This window comes from Athene noctua, chromosome 18 (assembly GCF_965140245.1).
Source record: "Athene noctua chromosome 18, bAthNoc1.hap1.1, whole genome shotgun sequence".
Classification (NCBI taxonomy): domain Eukaryota; kingdom Metazoa; phylum Chordata; class Aves; order Strigiformes; family Strigidae; genus Athene; species Athene noctua.
This window is the reverse complement of record NC_134054.1, coordinates 10,289,475-10,309,693: the sequence shown is the minus strand read 5'-3', so window position 1 is coordinate 10,309,693 and position 20,219 is coordinate 10,289,475. Positions and strand designations below refer to the sequence as shown.

General features: G+C 41.7%; 2 protein-coding genes across 4 annotated transcripts in view; one reads left to right on the top strand and one right to left on the bottom strand.

Moving 5' to 3' along the window:
* Window positions 1-115: 115 nt before the first annotated feature.
* On the top strand, window positions 116-15,589 carry CRLF3 (cytokine receptor like factor 3). The gene is made up of 8 exons (XM_074922462.1): window positions 116-285; window positions 2,975-3,182; window positions 5,008-5,095; window positions 5,557-5,734; window positions 7,153-7,375; window positions 8,044-8,176; window positions 12,082-12,194; window positions 12,533-15,589. Exons 1-8 carry the CDS (start codon window positions 163-165, stop codon window positions 12,784-12,786), a joined length of 1,320 nt encoding a protein of 439 aa, XP_074778563.1. The 5' UTR covers window positions 116-162; the 3' UTR covers window positions 12,787-15,589.
* A 126-nt stretch (window positions 15,590-15,715) lies between these two features.
* The window catches only part of SUZ12 (SUZ12 polycomb repressive complex 2 subunit), a 32,795-nt gene continuing 28,291 nt past the window's right edge, over window positions 15,716-20,219 (bottom strand). For all 3 annotated transcript variants that reach the window (XM_074922459.1, XM_074922460.1, XM_074922461.1), the window contains one exon: window positions 15,716-19,989. In XM_074922459.1, coding sequence (XP_074778560.1) covers window positions 19,650-19,989 — 340 coding nt within the window. In that variant the 3' untranslated portion in view covers window positions 15,716-19,649. The remainder of the gene's footprint in view (window positions 19,990-20,219) is intronic.

Here is a 20,219-nt window from a genome sequence, read left to right as displayed (position 1 = left end):
GCCGCCCCAGCGGTCGGTGCCGCCACGGCGCCCCCGCCCCCCCCCGCCGCGCTTCCCGCTCCGCCCCGCGGGGGCTCGGCGCCCGGATGTGGGGCCCTTCCGGGGGCGAGGCCCGCCCGCCGCCGCCCCGCCCCGCCGGGTGCCTCGCCGCCGCGGCTGGCCATGGAGGCCGAGGCCGAGGCGCGGCTCCTCTTGCAGGAGGCTCGGGAGAGCATCGAGGCGGCGCGGAGCTACCGGCGGGAGCTGGAGCAGCGGCTGCGGGGGCTGCACCAGGCGCGAAAGCAGGTGGGGAGGCGGGACGGGACGGGGCCGCCCGGGCGAGGGGTGGCGGCGGCGGCGGCGCTCCCCGGAGGGCGCTTCCCGCCGAGCCCCTGAGGGGGACGAGCGGCCGGGAGGCGCCCGCCTGCCCGGGGCTCCGCGGCTCGCCCGCTCCTCCCGCCCTGCGGGGGCTTGGGTCGGGACCCGAGGCCGGGACCGGGCAGCAGCAGCGCGCCGTGCCGCGTCTCTCCCCCGGAGCCGTGTTTTTCCGCCTCGCCGCGCCGTGCAGGGTGCGCGGAGCATCCTGCTGGCGGGTGGACGGGGCGGGCCGGGGGCCCCGCGGGACCGGCGGTGGGCGATGGCTGCGGTGAGCCCGGGGGCTGCCCGCGCCTCGGGGAGACTCGCGTCTTGCCTCTGTGGGCGCCGGAGGACTCGGGGAGTGGGCGGGGATGGAGAGAGGATCGGGGAGGAAGGGGTGCGCGTTGAAGTCTGCTACTGAACAGAGCCTCGTTTTTTGGGATGATAGGGAGGTTTCCTGGGCAAGAATAAAAATGTCTAAAGGAACAGTGTTTTCTATAGTAGTTGGGACGCTAGGTCTTAATTTATAGGGAGTGCCGTGCCTGTCTTCTTCGCCGCACATCTAAAAGACACCTGCCTAGTGAGTTATGCTTCAGTTTGGTTTCAGTCCTGGACTCTGCTGTCCCCATGCACCGAGCTCCGTGGGTCACGTACTCTGTGGGTCACATCTAAGTGTTGCCAACATTCCAGGTTAGCTGGTTTTTCTGCAGCTGTGCGCGGGATACAGAGGAGAGTTTTCATGGGACTAGTAACCCACCCACTCTGTGCTGAAGATGCATGATAAGATAGGCAGTGTGGGCAGGGAGATTGCAGAGAGCCAGTGAAGGGCTGGCTTCTCCGCTGAGAGATCCTGTAAGCATTTTAGTTTTTGCAGAACCAGTGTCTTAATATCTTTGATTCAATTCTGCAAGGGGTAAATAAATAAATAAATAAATAAATAAAAACAGCCAAAACCAAACTCAAAAAATGTTTCTGTGGTGACCTGATAGTTTTTTGGAAGCAGATTCCATTAGCATAGAAATCTGCTAGGTTCGTGTCCTGCTACTGAGTGAATGTGGCCATCACTATACATTAGTCATCCTCAAAACCGCAAGCTACTTAAGAAAATGAATTGTTCATGACTGTCTTTAATCTAGAGCTTGTCACCTCAGAGTGTTGCCTGATAACTCAAGATGCATTGAGAGGAAGGCAGTTTGCCTTTCTGCAGTGTCTGTGAGTGCTTTATTAGCTTACCTCTCTCCTTTTTCTCTCTGGGGAAATTGCTTGTGTGCATGTTTCTGTTTTCTCTCTTTCCATTTTCAGGACCTCACGCTATTTTGTACACAAAGAATCAGCCATGCAACGCACATCCAAGAATTCCCTGTGTCCAGAAGTGCTGCATGTCTTAGACTGGGGTTCAGATAGCAGAAGCTTTATCATTTGAGGACTGTTGGGCTGATGTGATAGGAATTGCACTTTAGATTGCTTTCATTGCATCCTTTTCTTTTGGACCAATGGGACACGATTTTCAGCAAGCTTCATGCGGCTCTGTATGTTCAGGGACTTCCATTTCCTCTTCTGCTTAGCTAGTAGTATTTGTAATTCTGAGGCTGACTTGTTGAATTTGTATCTGCATGTAAAGGAGGTAACGGGCTTAGAGAAGTGACTGTTTGCTCTTCCTCCGCCCCGCCCCTTCACGAAGCTAAATACTTCCTTTTTTTCCTCAAGCTCTGAAATAACAAGAGAAGGGAAACTGAGCTGTGGGGCAGCTGCAGAGCTTCATGAATATTGCTTGAAGAGGAAATTTATTTTACCTAACCAGAGAACTTCCTGTGTTGGTTGTCTGTACTTCTAAAGAGCTAGAAATTACGTGTAAGGCTGTGTGTATGTTGCAGCATTTCCTTGTGTGTGTGACTTAGAAAAGTTGTTCATAGGGAGATGTTTACTTCTGACATTTGCATCTTTAGCTCAGGGGTGTTCAAATGTGGGGTTTTTCCCTAAAAGTCAGATTCAGCAAGTTTGCAAACATCTTAATAAGCACTTGCAGAACCTTCTGTGGTCTAAGTTCTTCCAGAATCAAAACAGACTTGCTGTTCACCCTGCCCTGTAACTCCAGAGAACAGACAAATCAAAGATGGCTATTTGGAAAAAAAAAATAAAGCAGCTTTATGGGGATTTTAAAAATCCAGTGAGGTGATAAGGCCTGGAAAAGTGCTTCTAGGTAGTCTTTTAAAAGCCTGATATTTTTTTCTTTCCAGTGAATATTACCTGTATATGATGGCAGAGTGTTTTTTGAATAGGATTGCAGCAGTTCTGAGGGGTGGCAGGGGAAAGACCTACAGAGCATTCAGACTTTTCTGATAAGAAAAATTTAAGTACATTGTACATGTAACATTTAAGTACGTGTAACCCAATTTGTATTTTGCTTAGTTAATGTGCTCTTCCCCTTGCCCAGGCTAGTTTCTTTGCCTCCTTCCCTGCTGTATGTGTACTAAAAATTGCTGCACCAGTTTGTTACCTGCTGATGGTCCTTTTTTTAAAGCTGACTTCACACGCAGCTTTTCACCAGCAAATGCAGATAAGGTGGTTCAGAAAAATAAAAGATGTGCACGGCCTTTGCTTTTGTCCTGAATCCTTCTTTCCTGTTACCGGAATTTAGATCAGAGAAAGTGCAAGATTGACCAGAGATGTACTTGAGCAACATTTTAATGATTTAAAAGGGACCCTAAAGAAGCTGTTGGATGAGCGACTGATGTCACTGCTGCAGGAAGTGGATGCTATAGAACAAGAGAGCATCAAACCCTTGGATGAATGCCAGAAGCTAATAGAGCACGGAGTCAGTACAGCCGATGATCTGCTCCGGGAAGGTAAGGCAGGACCTGATACTAAGTCTTAACTCTACTTTCCAGTGTGTCTTCTCTGAAAGGCTGTTATGATCAGCATATTTGGCTCATTTTGGACTTTTCTCAAACCAAATGTTAAGAAAAGGTTAAAGTTGGGTAGTTGTAGTGAAAAAACGATCAATATTAGCTCCTACAAATCCATATTAAATATTCCACTCCAATCCTAGGGTGTACATGTATCAGTGTAGATGTTCTGTAAGGGCAGGAAGTATCTACGTTGGAAATGTCTCACTGCAGAGGTGTCCTGCACCCCTCCACGCTAGAAGGAGGATTATGTCAGGCTACTTTGAGATAAAATACGTTTTGGGTACCGTAATAACAAAATGTCTCTGTTGGTTGAAGAAAGTAATTTGTGTCTTAGTGGAACTGCAGCTGAAGTAAACAGATTCTTTCCTGCTAAGTGTGATTGTGTTCACAGTTGGTGGGGACATGAGGAATGAAATGACCACTGTATGGGAAAAAATTCTCCAAAAGTCTTGAGGATGAGGCAGACAAAAATGGGCATGTAGAGTATTATTGTAAGGGCCAGTTTGTACCCTACTGATGCTGAATACCTAGCCAGAAAGGAATGTCACTCTTGACTGTTTTCCCCACACTGGAGAACCTACTGGAAGCATGTCTGAGCTGTGAGTATGTTGGCAGTTTCCTTGCATTGTTCTCATGTCTCAACTTTAACTTTCTTTCAACATGATCTCAGTTTTGCGAACTAAAGTGCATTGAGCAGGCTCCCACGGGTAGGAGATCTACCAGTTTCCACTCAGACATGAGCTTTGCACTTAAAGAGCATGCTGGCTTGGCAGCTCTACACCTCCTGCTCACAGGAGTAGTGACAATAGTTAAGAATTTGTTGGTAGTTTTTTTCTAGCATCACAACCTCTGGGACAGCTGGTAGTCGCTTTGGGGTTTTTTGTTTCAAGTTAGTGAATCAGAGGGTGGTGACAAAGACTGCTTGAGATAGAGTGTCTATCAGATCTCATGAGAACCTGACTAGCTGTGCACTTCTTACCCCGTGGGTCACCATTCCCTTTGTAGCAGTAGAAGCATTGCTAAGTCATGTCATCAAAATGGGCAGATGTTGCATCTGAGTCAGAAAGGAGTTAAGCCTCCGTGGTTATTAAACCTCCTGCTGCCAGTTATGACGTATGCCTTTTCTTTAGAGATTTGTAACGTTTGTAATCCTCCATTTGGAAAAGGACTGAGCTTGCTTATGTTGTAAATTACCATAAAGTCATCAGATAGGAGAATGGAGCATACGTCTCTGTAAGCTGAAGTGTGGGACGCTACTTTATATGGAAAGCTTATGAAAAGATTTCTATTTATCTCCACACTTTAGTGCATGGATTATTTCTTTCATTATGACAATAGTTACGATTTAGATTGTAGCAAACAGAGCAATGATTGAAATTATTTTTTGCTTTTAAGCTCACGCTTTTTTTTCTGCCCAGTGAAGGTGCTCTGCTTTTTTCTTCCTTTAAAGCAGGTGGAGGAAAGGATTAATAATCCTGATCTTTGGCATCTTGACTCCAGTTCTGCTACTGTCTGAGACCTGAGGCAAATTATTACATCTGTTATGGGTGTGTCTACAGGAAGCTTTGAAAGCTTCAAAAGTTGCTAGATAGGCTTTATATTGTAAACTGTAATTGTATTTTCTAGCTAAGAGTCTAGCGAAAGTGCTGAGAATGCTTCATGTTTAATTGGTTGTTCATGTCAGAACTGGTTATTCTTTGAGGCAAAGAATGCCTTTCTTGGACGTTTTCTCATTAGGAATATTTTCACCATTTGATTCCAGGAGAGAGTGCAGTCCATGGAGATGTGGGACAACACAATGAGAAACTTTGCAGCTTTACAAAAAAAGCTTTACATATTCAGCTAGATAGGTAAGATACTGACACACCGAGCTGATCTGAGGCAACGGCACATGTGTTCTTCTTGTATAGGGGGTCTTTTATCCTTTGAAACAAAAGCCTTCTGCTCCAATTGCCTTGAAAGATTCTTTTGAGGTGTTACTGTCCTGTTTGTTTCATAGACTTCCCTTGAGGCTGGCAGTCACAGAATGGAGTAGTTTCCAACCTCCATATGTTCTGTAGAAATATAGGCTGTTTATTTGTGAACAGTGAAACCAGTCCTTGTGGAACAGCCTGTATTTCAGAGTATTTACTGAGAAACAGTCTGGTTAGGGCTGAAACACAATGTTTTCTGAGTCTTTTAAGTTTGAAATGCACATGCCAATTTCTGCAGCTGTTCTCTCTTTGCAAATCTGCACAGATTCAAGTGTATGGACAAAATATGAATTTGTAGAAGCTGGTCCCTTTCATTACAGCAAACTTTCCTTTCTCAGTTTACCAGAAATACCCTCTTTGGTTGACGTGCCTTGTTTATCTGCCCAGCTGGATGATTGCCTCCTTACTATATTGAAAAATCAAATATTCAGACATGGAACTGTGGCATCTCGCCCACCTGTACAGCTAGAGGAATTTGTTGAGAAGCCTGGAGGTATTTTAGTCCGATGGTGTAAGGTAGGTAAAATATCCTGGGTGAAAATCAATCGGATTTCAGTTTTGTTGAAAGAAATTGAAAAAGCTACTTTCATTCTGGATTCCCTACTGCCTTCGAAGGAATAGTCAACTCCAGTGTGTAGTTAGAAGCTTTAGAAGAGATATTTATGATAACGGCCTCATATAAAGGCAAGGTAGTCTAGTGATGTTGTTGTGGTTGGCACTGGGGTTTGTGCCTGCCTGGCAGTGACACTTGTGTGTTGGACTCTTGCTGTTGGGCTCGACCTGCTCCCATCTGCAGGTGGAAAGGACCAACACGCTAAAGCCCTGCTGCCTCACAACCTCCTTCCAGTGTGTGGGGAAGTTGGGAGGGGCAGCTGAAAACGCTGCTGCCCCTGCTTCCCATGCTTGACCAAGTGCCAGGTACTGGACAAGCAGGAAACAACTCCTTCAGGTACTCTTTCCACTAAACAAATAAATACTGAAGTGTAAGCTGTGATTCTGTTGTACAGACAAGACCAAGAAATCCTGGTGTGTGTGTTTCTGACAGGTGATTCACACTCTCAGTGAGACTGGACTTCGGTGCTGGGGTGGTGCTTTTGTTCCCTTTGAGGACTCTTTACCAGACCCAGGATGAGGCTGAACCTGTTCTGTTATGCTTTTGCACCTAAACATGTTTGTGTTCTTAGGGAGATGCAGTGGGTAGAAAGAGAAAATATTTGAATGCTGGGATTAGCTAGGCAAGTAGCCTTTCTCTTCAGTGCAGAAAAACTATTTTTAAGTAAATCACTGCTGTGCTCTGATGTGGTTTAGTTGTTGTTGGACAGCTCGACACTCCTTGGCAGCATTAAGCCATCTTACATTGTTCTAGCCACAGCCAGCCATCAGCCAGCCACCCTTACCTTGCAAAGGATGAGGGCTCAGATGATAAAATCACAGGCACTATTGTCACATGTGGTCTCATTTTTCTGTGCTATACAGGAGTTCCTTGGATTTGGTCATGCTTGGGGGAAAGTGGAGCTTTTGGGTGGGGAATAATAAAAATCTCTTTTGACTTGGAGGTATCAAGGAGTTGGAAATAATTCCCTGGAGCTGTTTATAAAGGGTAACTGAGTTTCTCTTGCTGTTAAAAACTGGCACTGAATTTCTTCTGCAAATTTGCTTTTGGCTGAAGGATCTTGTTACATCTCTGTTAGATTGAAAAGCCTTCTGTTAAATGTTTCTTCTCCTGTAGATACTTTTAAACTGTAATTGAATAATTCTTGTACTTATTGTATTAGTTCAGGCACCGATTTTATTTTCTGTAAGTTATGCCTTCTGCTCTTTAATACCTTGTCACTCTGAATTGCCTCTGACAGCCTGCAGTACTCCCCTAATATTTCAGAGGCCAAAGACAAACAAGAGGGGGACCTTTATTAATGCAATAAATGTTTCTCTAGGTGGATGATGACTTCATACCACAAGATTACCGACTGCAGTATCGTAAGAGTACTGCCAGTCACTTTGAAGATGTGTATGTCGGCTCGGAGACAGAGTTCATAGTGCTGCATATCGATCCTAATGTTGATTACCAGTTCAGAGTCTGTGCCCGAGGAGATGGACGGCAGGAGTGGAGTCCGTGGAGTGTTCCTCAGATCGGCCATACCACACTAGTTCCCCATGGTACTGTTTTGTTGCTGCTCCTCTTCATCTTAAGCCTGTGTCATCAGCACAGCACTCCTCAAGGTCTATAGCTGAGTGACTTAGAGCTGCTTTTTCTATGATGCTGGGGTGTCCTTAACTATCACGTATGCCTGTAATGTATGATGAACTCTCCTTTCATCCTGCAGTTTATTCTTTGCTTCCTAGTGTGAGGGATAATGAGTGAGCCTTTCCAGCAGGCAGCTCACTGCTTAGCCTTGGAAAGCATCAGTGAGACAGAAGTGAAGGGGTTTTTAACTTATCCCTCACACCTACCTAAGCATTTTTGTATGACCTGATAACAAGTTTATCTCAGAGAGAGATAAACCTAAATTTTCTCTTCACTTGCAGATTTTTAAGGGCAGTGGGTAAGGAAGGTTTTCCTTCACCTACAATGTGACTTCACATGGCAAAGAGTGAACTTCTGGTGAGCTCTGTGAGCTGGGAAATACTTTTTGTAATTGCAAACTATTTGAAAAAGGAATTTCTCCATCAGAAGGCAGCAAAACCAGCCCCTGTTCTTAACTTAGCTTAAGCTTTATATGAGGTAAACTGAGGGCACATTGGGACTGACTTGATTTTGCACAGACAGTAGCTAGTTGAGTTGAGGTTCTCACTTTTCATGTGGTTGTTTGTTTGTTTGTTTGAAGAATGGACAGCTGGTTTGGAGGGTTACAGCTTGAGCAGTCGAAGAAACATAGCACTTCGAAATGATTCTCAGTCGTGCGGTGTGCTCTACTCCAAAGCTCCTACTTATTTCTGTGGGCAAACATTAACATTCAGGCAAGTACTTTCTGGGTAGCTGTTGTCTGGTGCATCTCCTGTGAGCCAAGCTTCCTTCTCTGGTCTTGTATCTGCACTGTATGTCAACCTGAGTCACGATGCATGTTGGAGTTTTACATCAGCTCAGCCCCAGTCAGGGTAGCATGTCTGTGAAGTCTGAACTTCCTTTGCTTTACTTTTACTTCCTGACTCTTTAGGAAAACACCTGATGTTTTTGTCGGACCTGCACCCATCTAAAATAGAGATGAGTGAAGTCCTGAGGGATAGTAAAATATATAGCCCGTGCTGAGCAAATCTGTGGAATGTTGAACTTCCTTGAGTTTTGTAGCAGCTGTTACTGGCTGGTCAGAAGTCAGTAGGGACTTGCCATTGATTCTTTTTCACCTTGGGTCACTGGGTGCTTGTCTTCCCAGACTGTCCACATGCTTTGAAGACTTTGGACATAAAAACATTGTATGTGCTGTTGGGACAGTAAGGGCGACAGTCTGGCACTGATGTCTTTAACATCTGAGATAATTAGTGCTGATCAGACTACAGCTTGAAACTGGTATTAGAAAATCCTGAGTGGAGAAGAGGAGATCTTGTGAAAATCAAACTCTCCATTTGACACAGAATATTATTAAAAACCTTGGCAGCTTTGCTGCCTGTAGTCCTGTTCCTGAGATGGTGCTGTTTCATGGGGTATGAGGAATGTCCTTGTGGATATGTCAGTTGTAATTACAGACCTCAGACTCTGGAGCTTTATTCCATCTTTCCCTAGTAAATAAAACTATTTGCTGTACAGTAGACAACCCCCAAAGGCAATTTAAGGGGGCTGTTCCATTATATTTTTGTAACTTATTCCATCATGTTTCATTTCTCCCTTCCTGCTAACGAATTATCTTCACTTCAGATGGTTGTGTATGAGGATGTATTCAGTTGCCCTGACTGAGCTGGGATAAAAAGATCTAAAGCTTTCATTTGAAATCTGTTGCTAGATTTAACATCTCTTGGCTCAGAAATAACTGTGAAATTAAAGGCAGAACTTTGAGGTTTCCCTTGGTTCTCTTTCAGACCAATGCCTTTTATCTTTCTTTATTGGTAGCACATGAAAATCTTTTGCTTCACATTTTGGTAATGTGGATTCCTCTCCAAGAGGAGATTGTTTCAGGATGGCAGAGCACTCAAGCACATGCCCACAAGACTGTAAAGACACGAGTCTTAAGATTGAAGACAACTTCAAAAGTTGGTTGTGTTCCTCTTCCAAGGTCCAAGAGTAGCTTCTTGTTTGAAAGTGTGTAAGATTTTCCTGAGCAGGGAATTGTAGTACTTGGCACTTGGCTTTCTCCATCTGTTGAAACAAAAGTGTATTCACAAGGGGTAAGTGCCTTGCAGAGCAAACCAAATAAGCAAGGTTCACGTTACAGATGTTTGTGAAGCAACTTTGTATTCTCCTTGTGCATTCAGGACACAGGCATACCTCATCAGTGAAAAGTGAAGCTGTGATAAACACAGTGCTTTGTATCTGCTTTTTAAACATAGTTTAAAAAAATATTACAGATAACATTCAGTTATCCTCTGAGGTGAGGCATTTGGACAAGCTGTAGGAAACATCATTGCTTTAAGTGAAGACTCATCCTGTTTCTTTGCAGCCTTCAGGGAGCTGCCCTTAGGAAAGGGAATGTTTCTCCACAGTGACCTGCTCTGCAGCTGCCTCTAAAGCTTTTGCTTGCAGTGGGGAGCCACAGCCAGTCTGGCCAGGCTGGTGATGTGGGATCAGCCAGCAAACGCCCCATGAAGATTCTGCTGACTTTGTCAGGAACCCAACACAACTCCCCTGACAGCTAATACAAAGGAAGTGCATGTGATCACCCACAGATTTACTTCTCTCTGCTCTGAGGCAGATGGAAACTGGTGGTTGAACTGGTTCAGTGTCTGCACGCTGCAGTGACAGAGGCAAGGTTTTGGTCTGCAGCATTGGAAGTGGTGAGAAGGGATTCAAACAGTGTTCCACTGAGCATTGTTCATACCCACCTCGTCTGTGGGCTTTAAAATACTCTAAGTCCCAGGGATCATAGAGGCTGGAGAATAATTCTGTTAACGTGATAGGAAAAATCAGCCTAGTGACGTGAAGCTTAGGAGATTGTGCAGTGATGCTCTGTACTGTACATGGGCTCTGTCTTGGGCTGGTCAGTAATTCCTGAAAAAATCAAGATCCTGTAAGGAAGGAGGAGTCATCTATACCAGATCCTGATCCTCTTCCCTATGTATGTGAGAGGAGCAAAGCCACTGCAGTTACAGGTTGGCTGTTGTCTTGGGCACTCGGGTTGTGCTTCCCCTTTATGGTGTAGGGAAGGTTTGGCTCTTTCCTGTGTTGCATTAGCACAGAGCCCAGCCTGCTCTCGGAGTCAGGGCAGCGATGTAGGGAAATCCAGGATGCTGGAAAGACTGGATGTGCTGAATACAGAAGCCCATGATAAAAACCTCAGCCTCAGCCTGGATTCAGTGTGGATACGACTGAGAGCACTGAACCTAAAATGTTTTGCTGGTCCTAGACTGGCCCCTGTCAGCGCTCTGGCTCTGGCTGTACCATCACCCCTTGAGAGACCCAAAGCTCGAGAAAGGCTCCCTTAACTAGGGATGGAATGGATTAGTGTTACCTTATGCACAAAGTTTACAGATAAACAGCTGTTCATAAAGCTTCACCAGTAACTCAGGCAGTTTAAAATCTAAAGTAGAGTACCAAAATGAATTTAAAGTTGTTTTGGGAAAACATTGTGGATCACTTCCAAATTAAAAAAATTAAAAGCTGCTTGGGTTTGGGTTTTGGGTTTTTTTTTTTTTTTTGCTTTGCTTTCCAGTACAGGGCTTTTGCTATCCTGGTGATGTTCCCAGGGGACTGAAAAACCTAATGGAGTGCAAAAGTAAAACATGGTTCCAATTTTATTTTCCCTGTCTGTCTTGAAAGAGTTAACCCGTTGTGTGCCAGCCTACTGCCCAGTTTAATTTCCTGTTCTTAAAAGCTTCTGCTGAAGTTTTTCTGTTGTTTGGCAACAACCATGTCAGTGCTGTTTTTTTCTCTCAAGCTGTAATTAAAACAACCACTGTTTTCCTTCTAGAAAAGACCATCTGAGTTTCCCAAGTCACTCAGGCTCTCTTTAATATATGATTTAGTATCTTTGAGAGATGGCAGTACAAGAGAAAGGACTCAAATACAGAAGAGTCCTTCAGTGTACAAACTGTACCTCGCTCAGCTGCTAGGGCCCAAAGGGAACTGCAGCCCAGGTCATTTGCACAACTTGTTTTCTTTTTCTTTGGAGATTCTTTCCCAGGACCAAAATCCTAAATGCAGCTGAGCAGAAGCCAGACTTGTAAATGCTCTTCTAGGCATTGTTTTTAATATGCATTGGCACCAAGCTGATCTATTAAAAAAACAAAACAAAAACCCCTCACACACCACCCCCACCCCCCTTACAGCAGAATATAGCAGGGCTCAAAAACCCCGTGTTTCAGTCACGCTTATGAAATACTTGCTGAAACTACAGCCATCTTGCCGTAATACATGATGTTGACTAGTAATCTGATATAGATGATTGGTTTTTTATTTTGGTTGTTTCAGACAACTGGAAATTTCAAAAGACTAAGCTGTGACAGGGGAGAAGGTTATTGAAAATCTGTGAAGGTTTGCAGGAAGCAGATTCCTGTTTTGTACAGATTAATAGTTGGAACACTGCTCAGTGGGGCTCTTGGGAAAGCTGGTAGGACTTGTGGTCATTCAACAGGGATCTCCCCAAAAGGTTGGATGAACTTGCTCAAAGCTCCGGAGCACAATGCAGAGGTCTGGTATGACAGGGTATTACTGTCTGGATTTCGGTGTATGTTTTGATTTAAAGCTTCAGGGTTTGACTTAACTTTTTGCTTGGTAGAATTGAAACTGTGGGCCAGCCAGACAGACGAGACAGCCTAGGAGTGTGTGTGGAGCAGCAGAACGGTTATGATTCTTTGCAGAGGGATAAAGCTGTGTGCATTAGCACAAACGGTGAGTCTGAATCACATAATTGAAGAATGTGTTCCTTTTTTTTTTTTTTTTTTTTCCTTTCCCAAAACCTATAGCCCCTGGTTTTCTGTCTCTCTGGATGACATATGAGCAGCTTCATTCCTTTCATGTACGTACTGCTCATGCAGTTAAAATCTTTGGTGAGATCATGGATCTTCTTTTCCTGCTAGTAGTTACTGCAACCTGTTTAATGTGAGAAAAAGGAATGTGGCAGGCTTGCTTTCCATTTCTATTTGCCTGCAAAAAGATAGGGAGACATAGCATTGCATGTTAATATGTGCAGAAAGTGAGAAATAACATCTGTATCTTGACCGTTTCAGGGGCAGTATTTGTAAATGGAAAAGAGATGACAAACCAACTGCCTGCTGTTACTTCGGGATCGACTGTGACGTTTGACATGGAAGTTGTGCAGTTAGGCCCTTCCAGCAATGAGGGAGGAAACTTCAAGCTTCGAGTAACCATTAGCTCTAACAACAGAGAAGTGGTCTTTGACTGGGTACTTGATCAGTGCTGTGTCTCTTTGTATTTTGGATGTTCATTTTCATACCCAGGCTGGAAAGTTTTGGTGTTTTAACAGTGAGCGAAGGGATTTTTGTTCTTGCTGTAAAGTGTAATGTTAAAACCTGGGTTTCCAGCTGTTTGACATCAGTCTGTTAAGAAAAATGTGTCTTTATATTACTTGAACTCCACTATATTGTACTCCCTACTGGATTCATTTAAAAAAAAATAATTGTGAAACATTGGATTTGTTACTCTGGAAAAAGCTAGAAACAGGCATTTGCGTAGGCAAGTTAACTTAAGCAGTCCCTAAGACCTTTCCTTTTTTTTTCTCCAGACTTGATTTTTGTCAGTATTTCATTGTACTCTAGTCTCAGGGTACGTGTGTTGTGTAGAATTGACTTTGCTTAATGCTGCTGTTCTGTGAAATAAGCCTGTAAACGTTTAAGGGGTAGAGGGGTGGTAATGGACCAAAGTTTTATTTATACCACTCAAAAAGAACAAAGTATTTAGAACAGTGATGTCCCGCTATGCTTCCTTGTACACAATGCTGCCTTAAGAGTATGAATGGATAGTGGTTTCTGCATGCAGCAGCTATTTCTTCCATGCACGGTACTGTTCATTCCTCTGAGCAAGGACATCTGAGCCATAATGTCCGTTTAAAGATGTAGCGAGTCAAGTGAGAGATTAATTAAGTGCCTTATTTCCAGATATTTTTTTAACTGTTCTATGTGTCTGTTGTCACTTGGAATATATTTTCTAGAGTAGTTGCATGGTTATGCTTACGTCAACTTAATGCGGATGCTTGCTTCAAACTAGACCAATACCTAGAGTAGGACAGTTATCCTGATGTCAGGGCAAGTCTTAGCAATTTAGTACTTGGGCACAACATGCAGAGTGGCAGCCACAATTCCTCACAGAGCCCTTCTAAGAGACAGCCTTCTTTCTGTTGTCTCTGTTGCTGGACAAGGGGAGTGCTGTTCTGATGTGCAGGATTCCTGGAAATCCCAGCCAGCCACCTGGGAACGCCTTGCATTTGTGTGCAATAGTGCCTGTGGTCTGAGCACTGGGGCTGGACTAGGCTGCTCCGGCAAGCTGGGCCTGCTGCTGCAGATCCACCTGGGGAGAGGGAGAGGGGCTCTGGGTACAGGCTTAGGGCAGACCCCATTGGCAGACCCCATTGGCACAGATTTCACCTGTGGCAATCCAAATGGAGCAGAGGGTGGTAATTTAGCTCCCTTCCATGTAATAGAATGGGATAAGAAATTGTGATGGATTAATAGACTTTGAATTCAGAAGTTACATAAAATTACCACTATTTCCCCTAAGGGAAAGGAACTTACCAAAGCAAGCCTATTCCTTGCTTTGATAAATTCAAAAGATTTGCAATACTGCTGGATTTAAATAATATTTAAAAGTAACACAAAGGGCCTTCTTACCTCAAGCTCAATTAAAATTATTTTAGCATGTTAGAATAGCAATATTTATAAAACCTCGACAATCATTCTACCCTTTTTCCTTCAGTGTCAACATGCTACGTTAGCCCTCTCTGCTAGCATAAAAAGCTCAATTTACATTAGATTAATAACCCCCATACTCACATTGTCAGTACAAAAAGATTAGTCATCGTGCCTGTTTTTTCCCCAAGCATCTGTAGTAGGGATGAAAGAATTTCAGAAGAGGAAAATGGCTGTTGGTATTTATACCATTTACAAGAAAATAATTGTGAGTAGATTCAGATGGATGCACCTAACTTGCACAGGGCAGTTAGGTCAGAATTTACTGTAAGACAAAGTGAGGAAGACTGGACACCTGCAGGTAAGATTATCCAGTGTTAGCAACAAAAAGCCTGCAGTATTCTCAGTTTTTCAAGCTTATTTCACTGTTAAGGGGGTAAGAGAATGCTAGTTTATCCTGCACTTTCAGTGTTCTTTTTAATTATCCTGTTAAGTATTTTCAATACTTTCAAAAGATGGTTCTTTTCCTGTAGTGAGTAAGTCCTGTTTAGAGAGGGTCAGGCTGGCAGCAGCGGTCTTGTCCTGTTCCACCCAGTAGCACTGGTAATTTTACATACACACTTCAGGTGTCAGGTACTAGTTGTAACTTAGTACTTTGAACATATGGAAACTAAAATTGTAAATATCTACACTTCTGAGGTACCAACAGGTCAGGTACCTTTTCATCTGCCTTTGGAGGGGCTAGTCAGACTATTGATTCTGCAGGGTATTTACTTACATATTATAAAATAAAGCTTAAGCCTTGAATTCAGGTACTTGCAGAGATGGTAATGCCATGTCCGTTCAGAATATACATACAAAGCAGCTAAAGATGACTGTGAAGGGCCCCAGGAGGCCCCTGCTGCTCCCCTTAAGAGCTGAAGATGACAATAGAAGAAATAGTTTTTCTGACTTCAGTCTTTAGCTGTATGTTGAACAAGGGCAGCTTGCCAGTTTTGCGTTTGTTTTGGGTTTTTGTGGAGTTTTTTTCCACCTTAGCATAAGCCTAGCTGTCCAAATTGCAAATTAGGTACTGTTCAGCCACCTCTTAACAGCTGCACCTTTTAAACCTGGGAGGGGGCAAGAGTCTCAGGGCAAGAGACTTGAGTAATAAAGTAACAAAGTGTGCAAAGAATCAGAAGACACGTGAATTAAAAAGGTTGAAATTCTGTTCTTCCACAGTGGAGTTCAGCTAGATAGAAAACTTGACACTTCCTCTGTAATTTTCCACCTCTAGCTACTGGAGCCTTGCAAGCATGTTAAATGCTTATGAAATCCAATCCTGAAAGTTGTTTTCTTAAGCTAGTATATTCACTTACCTCAACTAAGACTTGTGTCAAGTGAAATCTGAATTTTTTTAAAAATAAAGTTCTATCCCTTGACTGTGTATGGTCTAGTAAATTATTTATTGGGGCACAAAGCTCAGCATCACTGTTCTAATAAGAACAGAATGTATTCTATAGCACTGCAGCCATCTTTAAGAGCTTTTCCTTTATTTTTTTTAATCTTCTGACCCTCAGAAGTCACAAACAATTTTTTCAGGTATTTCCACTTGTGTGCTTACCTTTATTTTCTGGTAAAGTTCAGATCTTAACTGATATCTCTTGCAGAAATAATTTTCCTTCCTTTTTAAAAAATTAGTTACAGCATCTGTAAATGTCTTGACTCAATATTCCATCACAGCTACTTTATCCCTATTTTACTGTTTGTCTCCTTACTGTTGTATTAAATGGTGCAACTCTTACACAACAGTAGTTATTGGCCCCTATTACTGAGCAAGAAGCTGAGGTATTTAATCTCCTTCACATAAAGTCCATGTTGAACTAACACAGAGCCTTATTCCCTTAGTTCTGCTTTACCTGTAGCCTGCTGCATTTCATTGGTCTCTTAAAGGAGAAATAACTTGTGAAACCAGAAAGTAGGGTTGCCAACATAGTAGCTTTCTCTCAAATACACCCTTCATGTAATTCTTCATGATAAAATGCTGCGTATTTCTCTTAAAAAGTGTATTTTCAGTCTCAAATCAAGCAACTCAAGAACAGCAGATGTCAGTCACAGAAGGAAGACTCACCTCCTTCATTCTAAGTTCTTTGTTTTCTCAGTTGTGAAACCACGCAGTGGTGAGGTTTATAACCAGGATCTGGTCCAACAGGAACACCTTCATTCAAGCACTGGTCGATGATGGCACCAATCTGTTCTGTGAATTAAGAAATACTTCACTTTGAACAATATTGTCAAAATTGTCCTCACAGAATGGCACCTGCATTCTCAACAGTAAAATCAAATTGCTGGGTTGGGGAGGGTTCTGTGGTTTGGGGCGTTTGTTTTGGTGAAAGTAATTAATGAAGTAATAATTCAAATTATTTGCAACTGCCTCACATTCCAGGCAGTGAATCTTTATCCCACCCACCAAAAATTCAAGGACTACATTGAAGACACACTCAAAGCAACATACACTTAAGGTTAACAACTTAAATTCATCTAACAATTTTGAATATAGTATTTAATGTGCTGAATTAAATATTCAAGTCATGTTAGGTTCCAACTTGTGGTTCACAGACCTGTCATGTCAAAGATGATCACTAAATACAAAACATCATTAAAATCTGCCATGAACATATTAGAAGAACCTTGCCAATTTTAAAGACAAAAGCATTCCGGACAACTGCAGTCTGAACTCAAGTTTACAGAATCTAGCTGCCGTATTCTGTATTTCAGTACCTGGATTATTTCTAACATGGAAAAAGGTTTTCAGTGTCTGCTATTCCACAGTCACTATTTGGCCAAGCAGTGCAATTCCTTGTTTTGTTCTGTGGTACCTGGAGCATCCATCCTCTACAGTCCCGCAGAAGCACGATTTTAAACTTATACTGATTTAAACCTAACTCCAAATAAACTATCTTGTAAAATTTGTTTGAAACATTACCCACTTGCATGTAAAAAACACACATTTTTATAACTGACACATCACAAGTGATACGTTTCATTTTCAGTTATATAAATTACAGTTCTAAACAGTAATACACAACTTATAGATATATCTCAGGTATTCAGTTCTACTCCCAAGAAAGGAGAATTAAAGTTTTTATAATCCAGCTAAAAACCTGGTAATTTATAGAGACACCTTAAATGTAACAAAAAGACTGGACAGAAAATTAGCTACCTTTGTAATGATCTGGCAAAGGAAGAACATGTATCCAAATTTTAAGAGACATGCAGAAGAGTTTATACAAGGTGCTGCTTGTGGCCTTTCTGCACGCATACAAAATGACTCGACAACCATCATGGCAGATTTTATATTACTGAACTTTATGTACAAAAGCCCATGTCAAATAAAACATTTAATGTAAAAGCAATGGTTCATTCAAACAACTGAACTTGTTTTGGTTTTTTGTTTGGGTTTTTTTTGTTGTTGTTGGTTTGGGGTTTTTTTGTTTGTTTGGTTGGGTTTTTTTACATCTACTGTACCATTCAAATTCTTTTTAACCAGCTTACATGGTATCTTCAAAATCTATCAAAGGTACATATAGAAAAGGCATCTTTATAAATAGAAAACAAAGGGATTTTTTCAGCTTTTATTATAAATTGACATGACATACAAAGTTTACTGGACAGAAGTAATTTCATTACTATTTTTGGGGGGATCACCAACTTTTTGTGCAAACAATGCTAGCCTTCTTTTAAGCATTAAGAGCATAACTGCTTAAGAAATGACATAAGCAATAATTCTAGAACTACATCTCCCCTAAAATAATCTATTTTTTTACATATGTGCACAGCTTTAGCAAATTAAAGCCAGAGAGAAATGCTTGATGTACTATCCAGAGGCATAATTAGAGTTTGCTAAAACTCAAGGGAGCTGGCAAATTCAAGAAGTTTGTAATGAAAGCTGCAGTTTCCCTCTTTCCTATTTTGTACACAAAATCAGTGACTAAGAACTTAATACTGGATGACAAATCACATCCACACCATTAGTTAAATAGTCTCACAGTTAAACACATCTTAAGGACCATCAAAATCAGTATTTACATTTTATAAATTTCTGAAGACACCATTAGAAAGCTTATATACCCCTTAAACAAATAGGGAACTGCATCTCATGGTGATGGAATGAAATAAAAAATTAAAAATACCTGTATTTACAGCAGCATTGTTCCTTTATAAATAAAGAATATGAAAAATGCAATATTTTAAGGATAATAAAAAATTGAGGTGATGTCACTCAACCACAGTGCTTGCTGGAATAAACCCTTCGGTGCTGATACTGTACCAGTAGTGAAACCACTTTCCATTGGAAAAAATCTGTAAACGTATGCATAAAATGTGTTAACAGCAGTGCAAAACTGCTCAAATATAGTTTAGTCAGCATCTTAGTATCTGTATTGAATACAATACATCACAGAATACTTGCATAAGAAGTGCAACACATTTTCTGGTCCAATTTTACAGTGCATTTTTCCCTCAAGAGTGGCATCTCGAAAGCCAAAGCTAAACCTATGGCCTGGACTTGCAGTCTGTACTCAGGCAAAACAGCAGGCATAAACTTCAAATGAAGTTAATCGACGTAATGCCTACATACTGACTATAGACTCTCGGCTTTAGCATGGCACACTATGATGCAGAACCCCAGTAAAAAGGGTTTACATCAAATAGTTTGTGTAGCTGTGTAAATGTGTAATAAAAATATAAAGGAGCTAATGTTCAAGTTTAAAATGGTACACTGGGTGATCAATACATCAGAATTATCCACGAAAACCAAACTGCTGGTAACCTCAAAAAGCCAAGGTGGTACTTCACTGTGTCTGTAACATGAAAAGCCAAGATCTTTCCAAACAGGCACAAGACAAAGGAAGTGCTAAGTTCGCCAACTTTGATAATTTTAGTGTAAAAAAAAAAAAAAAACAACTTTTTTTAATTTATGATCAATTGATAAATGATTTCAAATACAAGGATCAAGGTTAAACTTTAAATAGTGAGACCTTATTTTCACAAAAAGCTAACTGGAGAATTTCTAAATAAGAAAAGCAGAAACTGTATCCCAATTCCCTTTCCCCAATGTTTCACAACTTCATGGTAGGAAAACAGCCAGATACAGATGCAAAAATCTTAATATAAAAACGGTTTTACATATACTTAAATTATGTAAATTCCATAAAGTTCTTAAGACACTAATTACTAAAATTACAAAAAGATTTTATATTGCTCTTCATGCTCAAACTCTTAGAATATTGTTATTACATCACCAAAACCGATATACATGTAGTACTTGCATAATTAACTGAATAGAAACCCTGTTAAAACAATATCCTTGTTGAAATCATTTATTTCCATCCAGCAGTGCCTGTTTGGAATCTGTATTTTTGCGTGTAATTCTTTATAGAGCTCATGCACCCTAGAATGTCACTTCAATGCTTGTCCGTTGAATGGCAATTGACTTTTGACTTCAGAGCTTTTGTTTCTTGCTCTGTTTTGTGACACCTGAGATGCTATCCATTTCTGAAATTCTCATATTATTTTCACTATATCCATTTGTTGTCCCACTTTGTTCCTCAGAAGATTCCTCATCCGCTGGGGAGGTTGATTCTCCTTTCTCTAACTTCTGCTGCATCTCTCGGAGTCTGGCAACAGCTTTGTCTATTGACATTATGCTGATGAGGTTAAAGTCATGCATGCTGACCAGGTGTAGCATAAAGTTTCGACACAAGTTCTTCTTAATTATTTTTTGTCCGTAATTTTCAACAAACAGCATACAGGCATGATTCATTTGATTGTCAGCAATAAACCTGTCAAATTAGAAAGCCATCATTATGCAAGTAGAACATTTTCAACAACAAAAAGATACCCTACAAAATGGTTTATAAAGGTAACTGTGTAAACCATCTATTACACAGTCTCAACAGCTGCAACATCTTCCTTTTCAAAGCCACAGGGCTACTAGGCACAAGAACATTTTTTAAAAACTTAGTCAAAAGCTTGTTACCAAATTACCATTTAATGATACTTTCCTAAACAA